Source organism: Brachypodium distachyon, chromosome 1, assembly GCF_000005505.3.
Source record: "Brachypodium distachyon strain Bd21 chromosome 1, Brachypodium_distachyon_v3.0, whole genome shotgun sequence".
In the NCBI taxonomy this organism is placed as follows: Eukaryota; Viridiplantae; Streptophyta; class Magnoliopsida; order Poales; family Poaceae; genus Brachypodium; species Brachypodium distachyon.
Genome location: NC_016131.3, coordinates 8,705,243 through 8,714,246, shown reverse-complemented (window position 1 = coordinate 8,714,246; position 9,004 = coordinate 8,705,243). Strand labels below are relative to the sequence as shown.

Here is a 9,004-nt window from a genome sequence, read left to right as displayed (position 1 = left end):
CTAATTACTGATCTTAACCAGCCAATTCGTGGATAATCTGTGGGCATAAGAAATAGATCTATACCCTAACTACAACTAATAATCTAATTTGTAAACGAAGAAAAACCCCTACTCAACGATGCAGGTCGGGTACCGCGATAGCCCCAAGTCAAATCACCGCCTCTTCTTTAATTTGTAAACATAGTAGATTAAATTCTTACGTAACTGTCCATGGGTAACTGTTTTTCTCCTTTCATCTGAATTGACATTATTCATGATTATCTTTATCTTTAACATTATAAAATGTTTAGCAAGCCTACCTGACATGTATAAACTGTTTATCACACCTACCTCACGTGTATAAGTATAAATGGTTGATAAAACTACATTATCTTATGGGTTTCATGCCTTTAGAAAAAGTAATGGAACATGTTATGTAGTTATACCTTGCGATTAATGCTTAAATGAATAGAATTAATTAAATAGATGTGAAGAAACGTGAAATCTAGTACAATAGAACAGATTGATTTATCTTTCTTATATATAGATCATCTCTTATTTTAAAAAGATACTCATATCTTTCTTTTCTATTTATTTCTTATACCTCACAAATTATTCTAGTTACATTATTAAGAGAAAGCCTTGTTCCCCAAGCACATAGATATCACAAGATCCGTTAGAACGAGAGTGGTTATGGCTTATTTGATCTAGTACAAGTAAGGCAAGGACAATGATTTAGATAGGTGATGTCTGTAATATCACTATATTTATAGATAATTCTGCAGACAACATGCACAATAATATGTCTGTAAATGTCTACATTTAGTCATGAATTTACGTGAGTACAAATTATAAACACCATCATAACAAATTTCCATTTGTATGTTGTCTATAGAAATTTTGCAGACTATCTATAATTTTACAAACAACCTCACTCTATCTCCTCCTTCTCTTCCCTCCACATCACCAAAAGTACTTACATCTATCGTTTGCGGACAGGTGACTCAGTAGTATTGTACTAGCATAATCTTCATATATTTTTTTTGTTTTGTAAATCTGGAGCCATCATATGTGGACCCTTTTCGCTAGTACCCCTTCATTTCACAAAGATTGATGTATTTTTTTTTAGAAAACACAGAAGAAACGCAGACGCTCACAAGCACGCACACACACTCATCCCTATGAACGTATGCACGCACACTCTACCCCTATGAGCATCTCCGAGAGACTGGTCCGACACATCATCTTAAGATTGACGAAGTCACCACAAGCGCATCATAGTTGACGGGTACGTCACTCCCGTTGAAAACTCAACGCCGGTTAGGTCTTGGAATAAATTCAAAAAAATGCGAGCAGCCATGTCAAATCAGAGACTTGAACCTGGTTGGTCTGGTTCCACCATAAGGACCCAACAACCTGAGTTACACTCAGTTCGCACAAAGATTGATGTATTTGGTTTAGTTAAACAAGAGTTTTACCAATAATAACTTTATAAGACACCATTCTGTTAATATAAATTTCATGTCTTAAAAAATCAAATACACCAACCTTTAAAAATGAGGGAGTGACTTGAAATAATCCAAACCGTCCCTATTCGCTATTGAGCGTGAGCAGAGCTGCAGAGAGGATAACGGCGCATGCACAGCCATCGCTTCCAAGTAGGCCCAGCCCACCAGCCATCACTTCGCCTTCCCCTGTGTCGTCTCTTCCCTCCCTTCCCCGCCATGCCGTTCTCCTCCGTGTCCGTCTCCCTGGACCCCACCCTCTTCCTCCTTCCCGCCGCCTGCCGCTTCGGAGGGCCGCGGCCACCTACGACGCGCTTACGGAGGTTGGTGCTGAGGGCCGCTTCCGTATCCGCCGTCGCGGAGGAGTCCTCTGCGGCCGCGGTCGCGCGGGGGCGGCTGGAGTCCCTGAGCCAGGTGGCCGGGGTGCTGGGCACGCAGTGGGGCGACGAGGGCAAAGGCAAGCTCGTAGACATACTCGCGCAGCGGTTCGACGTCGTCGCCCGGTGCCAGGTCTCTCTCTCTCGCGCGCTCTTAATTTGCTGCTCAATGCTCCCTTTCTCAAGTCCGGATGGTGTTCGATGAATTGTTCCCGGGTATAATAGTTCCCAGGATATTTGTTATGGTGACTCCTGCTAATTATGGGAGACAATTTTGCACCTTTAAACGTCATAATTGATCCCTCGCAAAAAAGAAGAAGTCATAGTTGATCAGAAGCCTCTCTGACTTGACTTGACGGTGCTCTATTATCTTGTACTCCCTCCGATCTTGTACTAAATCAGTGACGCTTATTATGGATCGGAGGGAGTATGTTATTTAGTTGATCATTCAAAACACGCATTGAAATTTTATGGACCCGTGGTTTGTTTACGACTAACTCATTCTCATCAAGCATTTTTTTATTGTTTGTCTAGTTTCCTGAGAGACTCACTGAGAGTCTGAGAGAAGTACATGTCCAACAAACACCATCCTTCCTGTTTTCTCATTACCACTGTATCATCATTACTTATTTCTGTTGTCCATGTCAAAAATAAATGCTTCATTTGGTTGTATTGATGCTTTCAACAGATGTCACCTGATTTTTCTTGCCTTTCTAGTACTATGTACTTGAATAAAACTTGCATGCATCATTTTAGTTTCGTACCCCCCTTCTTTTTTTGACCCGAACTACGGCGGGCCAAGGCCAGCCTGCACAACTTTATTGAACCAAACGAAAATTTACAAAGGAATTTACAAGGGGCAGAGAAGGAGATTTCAAATTACAGGTGCGATGTAAGATGCATGAACATGAGACCCCAGTAGGTTAGAATTGATTTCTTAGCTGAGGATGAACAGCGGAGGGACCATAAGGTGATATCGGAGGAGCATCTTTGGGCCACAACATGCGGCTCTTCCATAACGTTGTTAAAGACCAGAGCATTCCTTCTTTTCCAGATGTTCCAAAGAATCGAGATGATAACCGTGGCATGCACCCTGTCGTTAGGCCTATGAACAAGCAGATCCTGAATGCGGAGGCAAGATCTTCAGTCAGGGTGAACTGACTGAAGAGCGTCCCACAAGGGCCGAATGGACTCGCAGTGAAGAAGCATATGTGTAGCCGTTTCGTCGAGGTCGCAGAAGGGGCATTTTGCGGAGGTCGCCAGCCCGCGTCTGAAGCGCCTGTCGTTGGAGAAGAGCCGGTTCTTGTTTGCAAGCCAGAGGAAGATCCGACACTTGTTGGTGGCAAAGTTATTCCAAATGGCCGGAGCCGCGTGGTCATCAGCCTTAGGGGCGAAGGCCGCTGAGTATGCAGAACTTGTGGATAGAGCCTTACCGTCCAATCGCCCAACACGTACGTCGACGGCCTGCAAATTCAAGACAACAGTAGAAACCAAAATTTGCAAATCGCCAAGTTCATTGAGGGCCATGTTCGACAACCGAGGACGGAACGTCGAGAGGCTGGCAAGCGAAGAAATGGCTGAGGAGACAGAAATGTTAGGCCTCAAGGAGTGAGAGAATAAGGCCGGGAAGCGGGAGGCAAGGGTCTCCTGCCCAATCCAAAGGTCAAGCCAGAAGGCGGTGGACTCCCCATTACCAACCGTGACCTTGGAGATCGACCTAAGGAAATCGAGACCACTGGCGATGTCTTTCCAAACCGTAGAGTCAGAGTTTACATCCCCAAGGTTGCGGAAGGGGGACCAACCATAGGAGGCGGAAAAGCGTTGTTCCCAGGGTGCAGAACCTGGGGAGTGTACTTTAAGCAGGTGTTTCAAAAGAAGACATGAGTTGTGGGTGCAAAGGCAGCGAAAGCCCAGCCCTCCTTTTTCAGTGGGCGCGCAGACCTCATCCCAAGCCACCTTGCAGTTTCCACCGTTTGCATGGTCCTCGCCCGTCCAAAAGAAAGCGTGGCAGCATTTACCAATCTCATGAATGGTATGTGTGGAAGAGACAGTTTCATCTACATTCCCCTACTGGTCATCTTGATGCAAAATCTTGCTAACAAAAATGATACTATACAACTTCTACTTGTTACAAAAGTTATAACCTATCACAGTACTCTAGTTAAGGCTAACACTGTTGATAAAAATGTTGCCTATTGAAGTTTTTGTTTCTTCCACAACCATCTTATTTCTGAAATTCCAAATTATCGGGGGTTAAAGTATGACTATACCACTGCAAATATGCAGATACTTCGAAAAATGCCACTGCAGTGGCGTATTTCGAAATATGAGAATTATTGTGGTATTTTTCGATTACACAAGAATTTCAGTGGCATATATCAAATTAACCCCTTTAAAAAACTTAGTTGTATATACTATACAGTTCACTTAACTAGTTAACTTATCATTCCTTTTCCATGGTTTTATGAAGTCAATTATATTACCTGGAATTTGATTATGCATGATTTATCTTTTTAACTTGTAGGATGTTTTATATTACTTCTTAGGGTGGGGCTAATGCTGGGCACACCATATATAATTCTGAGGGGAAGAAGTTTTCACTGCACCTTGTTCCATCAGGGATTCTTAACGAGAACACGCAGTGTGTGATTGGTAATGGAGCGGTAGTTCACCTTCCTGGATTCTTTAAAGAAATTGATGGATTGGAGTCTAATGGAGTTTCCTGTGAAGGAAGAATTCTAGTATCAGATCGTGCCCATCTTTTGTTTGATTTTCATCAAGTTGTTGATGGACTTAGAGAAGTAGAGCTCGGAAATTCCTTTATAGGAACAACAAAGAGGGGAATTGGACCATGCTACTCGAACAAAGTTATCAGGAACGGACTCAGAGTTAGTGATCTGCGGCATATGGACACCTTTGGTGCTAAACTCAATACCCTACTGAAAGATGCAGCCCTGCGCTTCAAGGGATTTGAATACAGTAGCAAGACGCTCAAAGAAGAGGTTGAGAAGTACGGAAGGTTTGCTGAACGTCTGGGGCCTTATATTACCGATACTGTGCATTTCATGAATGAGTCGATCTTGCAGAAGAAGAAAATATTGGTTGAAGGTGGTCAAGCTACCATGCTAGACATCGACTTCGGTACATATCCATTTGTTACTTCCTCAAGTCCCTCAGCTGGGGGAATTTGTACTGGTCTCGGTATCGCTCCAAGAAGCATCGGAGATCTCATTGGAGTGGTGGGCTCAATTATCTTTCAACTGCTTACCATTTTTCTACCGTCCTTCCCTCCAAAACCTAACATTTCTATGTGTAGGTAAAAGCTTATACAACCAGGGTTGGATCTGGTCCATTCCCAACAGAGCTGTTGGGCAAGACTGGTGATTTGCTCCGTGCATCTGGAATGGAATTCGGGACTACGACAGGTCGGCCCAGGCGTTGTGGCTGGCTTGATATAGTTGCACTCAAATACTGCTGCCAGATCAATGGTTTCTCGTCTCTAAATCTGACAAAACTAGATGTGCTTACGGGACTCAAGGAAATTAAGCTGGGCATTTCTTATTGTACTGAAGACGGCAAAACAATTGAATCGTTCCCCTCAGACCTTGATCTTTTGGAGCAAACAAAGGTAAGAAACAACATGTCATGTTCCATCAAGTCTGTATTTCAGTCGTGTAATTTCAACGTGGTTCTCGTTTGGCTTGACGACAACTCTCTGGTCTCTGCTGGTGTAGGTCAAGTATGAGGCTCTGCCTGGGTGGGAGGATGACATTTCTTTGGTACGTGACTACAATGATCTGCCAGAGACTGCTCGTTTATATGTGGAGAGGATAGAGGAGCTGGTCGGTATTCCAGTCCATTACATCGGTGTTGGACCTGGACGTGATGCCCTCATATACAAATAGGGGGGTTTCCTGAAACACATCTTAAGACCCACTACTAGGAAATGGGTCTGTGGAGTTGCATTGTTCATGTCCGAGTAAATGGGATTTAATTTATTGACACAAGATTCTGACCCTTCTGTTTTCTTCCAGGTGACAGTAATTGTTACTGCTTGTGTCTTTTACCTAAAATAAAAGACCTTTTGACACTTATGTTTCATATGTGCCATGTGTACTTCTGTACGTAGTCCTTCGGTGTTGAAAATCAAGCACTTGCAGGTTTCTTTCAAAGGTCGTTGGCCTAATAATTTCCGATTTGCTATAGCACGCTGGGGTTTTGTCTGGTGCCAAATTCCATTGCGACTATTTAGGCAAAAGAAAAAATATCATTTCTTTTTGACCCGAAAGAAAAAATATCATTGTGACCGGGCATGGCTTTTAGATATTGCCTATTATATTTTTCTATGTATGTTATCATATATTGTGGCCCTGGAGAAATGTACTTTCGTTAAGTTTTTTGCACTGCTAAATATTTATTCATTTTGTAACTAGCTGCTTATTTCTTTAGGCCTAATGTCGCCGAAGCACAGAAAAAAAAGAACGATCAACGACTTGAAGCTTAGAAAAAAGTCCTCCCTCCAATCCTAAATTGTTGTCGAAATATTACATGTATCTAAACGCTTTTTAAGAATAGATACATTCATATTTGGACAAATTTGAGTCAAGAATTACGTTATACAGCTCAAATAGTTGGCTTGCCAAGCGTTGTTTACAGCAGCAAAGCTCGTCCTAAACCGCTTCGTTCGTTACAGCTGTTCTGTCCCAAAAGATGGGGCCTCAGCGTGGCATGATCCCAGTCCGATACCACCAGATTACGTAGCGTTCGGCGCGTGTAGATACCATGGTGCTACGACATGTAGCGGTATACTGAAACAAACCATGGCGCTTGTAAAGAAAGTCTCACTGCATCTTATTACAAGGATCTGTACACAGCGCGCAGTGGATCCATGATCCATCCCATCCCAGTTCGACCTTGACCTAAACAACCCAAACTAAAACGACACGACAAGATGAACAAGCAAAGCTACGGAACACAGAAGAGCTCACAAAACTATTTTTCGTTTACTTTTCCTCGTCGTTTATTTCAAGATTGATGGATCTCGGTGGGTGGAGGAGAGTTGCCGGCTGCTCAGCGAGGCTGCTGGATGGTGCGGGGGCTGAACCTAGCGCCGCCGGGGACCTTCTTAGGCGCCTTCTCGGCGTACTTGGGGACCTCCGGCTGCGTGACGTGCGCCCGCCACCACTTCTCGATGCCCCACGGCGCCACCTCGCCTCCGCCGCCTTCCTTACCGGCGGCCACTTCTTCCTTCCTCCCGTCCCCTTCTGCCCCCAAACAAAACCACGTTTCAGACGCTGTCAGCAAAGGCAAGCAGAGAAGCGTAAAGAAGTAGATCTGGGCCGGCTGGTCACACACACATACCGTGGGCGTCGTCGGCGTCGTCGAGGAGGCCGAGGTCGCCGTAGTCGCGGAGCCAGCGGTCGCGGAAGGACGACGAGGACGCGACGAGGCGCCACCATTCGGGGGAGAAGTCATCCACCTCTGCCTCCGCCTCCGCCTCCACTGCCATGGGGCGGCACCAGCTCCCGGGCACGAAGGGCTCCGCCCACGGGTTCAGCTTCCCGCCGTTGCTGCCTCTCGCCACCTCCATGCCTTTCTCGCTTCTTCTTCCAGTCTCAATTCCTGGCTCGCTCCTGTCCTGCTGCTGCTGTGAATGGACGGGGATAGGTACGGCTCAGCTCTGGGGACGAGTGATGATGATATAATAGTGCCCCTCGTGGATCTTTTCGGCCGGCCGTTCTTATCCGTTGCGGTGGACATGATAATGATCCGGTCCGGCCCACGGAACTATCAACTCTAGTATCATGCCGCTGCTTGTTTCCCCGACGTATACAACGTGTCATCATGGGTCGTCCCTTGTCCGGAGCGAGAAAACATATTTCGGTCCGACCGTGTTTTAATTTCTCCATGCTGGTGCAACTTTCCTTTGACACAAGGATGTACTCTGTGACTTATATGATACACATCATAACCATAAACAAGTATTCTTTTGATACAAATGCAATGATATCAATTTTATTTCACAAAAGTATATATTAATACACTAATTGTTGGTCAAAGAAAACAAATACACCTTATTTTTAGGAACGGAGGAAGTATGATGTACTCCCTCCGTTCGATATTAAATGACTCAATTTTTTTATTAAAACAAACATATCTATGTTCTATGTACTAAAATAATGTCAAGACACCTGTAATATTGTGAATATGAGAACGGATGGAGTATATGGTTTATAGGATTAGCTAGAATCCTAACCGTTAGCATATCTCGGTAGAGCTGTTCTAACTAGACTCCTTGTTTATTTTCCATTGTGTCAGAGCTCCTTGTTTATTCACTTCGATCTCAATCATGTCTTCCACTTCTACCTTCGCCACCCATCCAACATCGTCCTGTTGATCACCGTCGTGCCGGCGTTCCGAGATGTCCAGCCGGGGGGCGAGGTGATTAAGAGCAACTCCAGCCAGGCCCCCCAAAGGCCCCCTAAACGGGATTGGGGGGCGCTGGCGTGAAAATTTGGATCCAGGCAGCCTCCCCAATTTGTTTTTTTAAATGGCACGGCCCAAAAAGTTAGCCGGCGCCCCCAGACCGAACCCAGCCCAAGGGGAGGCGAGCGGGGGCGCCGGCGTCGCATTTTATGGCGTGGGCCCGCCTTGTCGGCGCCATTTACTGCCCTCAACGGCTTCGGCATTAATCGCCACTGGCTTCGCCTCGGCTTCACAGGCGAGTTATGGTAGTCGCCGAACCGCTGCCCGGTCCCGTTGGCATCCACGCGGCGCGCCCCCGCGCATTCCCAACGCTGTTTCCCGCCGCGTTCACACCCCCGGCAGCCTATAAAAGGCCGCGCCGTCGACCTCGCCATTCATTCACCTCGGTCGTCTCCTCCCTCGCCTTCTCTCCTCTCTCTCCCTCGCCCTCGACGCCATGGCCCATTGGGATGAGCGCCGCTGGCTCCGCTGGGACAAGGCCGAAGTGATCCGGGCGGCGGGCTACCTATCATCGCGGAGTGGGACGACAGCCCTGCTGGGTCACCCTGACGCCGGCGCAGCAGTCGTCGGCAGAGTGGGATCGGGAGACCGGCACCGCCTGGGCCGGTCACTTCGCCGACGAGCACCGCCGTGCCGTCCAAGATGTTGTTCCGCACC

At 46.2% G+C, this 9,004-nt stretch overlaps 2 protein-coding genes across 4 annotated transcripts; one reads left to right on the top strand and one right to left on the bottom strand.

Moving 5' to 3' along the window:
- The first annotated feature begins 1,617 nt into the window (after window positions 1-1,617).
- On the top strand, window positions 1,618-5,989 carry LOC100841380 (adenylosuccinate synthetase 2, chloroplastic). 2 transcript variants are annotated; one of them, XM_003559493.4, is made up of 4 exons: window positions 1,618-1,994; window positions 4,408-5,100; window positions 5,178-5,489; window positions 5,596-5,989. In XM_003559493.4, the coding sequence occupies exons 1-4, from the start codon at window positions 1,704-1,706 to the stop codon at window positions 5,764-5,766; spliced, it is 1,467 nt and encodes a 488-aa protein (XP_003559541.1). In that variant the 5' UTR covers window positions 1,618-1,703; the 3' UTR covers window positions 5,767-5,989. The 2 variants fall into 2 exon arrangements, with proteins under 2 accessions (XP_003559541.1, XP_024312088.1); XM_024456320.1 differs by lacking the exon at window positions 1,618-1,994 and adding an exon at window positions 2,032-3,893.
- A 681-nt stretch (window positions 5,990-6,670) lies between these two features.
- LOC100829450 (protein EARLY RESPONSIVE TO DEHYDRATION 15) lies at window positions 6,671-7,587 on the bottom strand. 2 transcript variants are annotated; one of them, XM_010232935.3, is made up of 2 exons: window positions 7,223-7,587; window positions 6,671-7,122 (listed from the first exon to the last, which is right to left on the bottom strand). In XM_010232935.3, exons 1-2 carry the CDS (start codon window positions 7,449-7,451, stop codon window positions 6,932-6,934), a joined length of 420 nt encoding a protein of 139 aa, XP_010231237.1. In that variant the 5' UTR covers window positions 7,452-7,587; the 3' UTR covers window positions 6,671-6,931. The 2 variants fall into 2 exon arrangements, with proteins under 2 accessions (XP_010231237.1, XP_003560939.1); XM_003560891.4 differs by having other exon boundaries at window positions 6,671-7,125; window positions 7,223-7,586.
- Between the last annotated feature and the right edge of the window lie 1,417 nt (window positions 7,588-9,004).

What these genes read in the sequence shown, in the direction of transcription:
- LOC100829450 (XM_003560891.4), bottom strand. Translation starts at nt 7,451, where the DNA reads ATGGAGGTGGCGAGAGGCAGCAACGGCGGGAAGCTGAACCCGTGGGCG. An exon ending in CGACGCCGACGACGCCCACG is followed by an intron (nt 7,126 to 7,222) that starts GTATGTGTGTGT and finishes GTTTGGGGGCAG; the next exon opens with AAGGGGACGGGAGGAAGGAA.
- LOC100841380 (XM_003559493.4), top strand. Translation starts at nt 1,704, where the DNA reads ATGCCGTTCTCCTCCGTGTCCGTCTCCCTGGACCCCACCCTCTTCCTC. An exon ending in ACGTCGTCGCCCGGTGCCAG is followed by an intron (nt 1,995 to 4,407) that starts GTCTCTCTCTCT and finishes ATTACTTCTTAG; the next exon opens with GGTGGGGCTAATGCTGGGCA. An exon ending in TCGGAGATCTCATTGGAGTG is followed by an intron (nt 5,101 to 5,177) that starts GTGGGCTCAATT and finishes TTCTATGTGTAG; the next exon opens with GTAAAAGCTTATACAACCAG.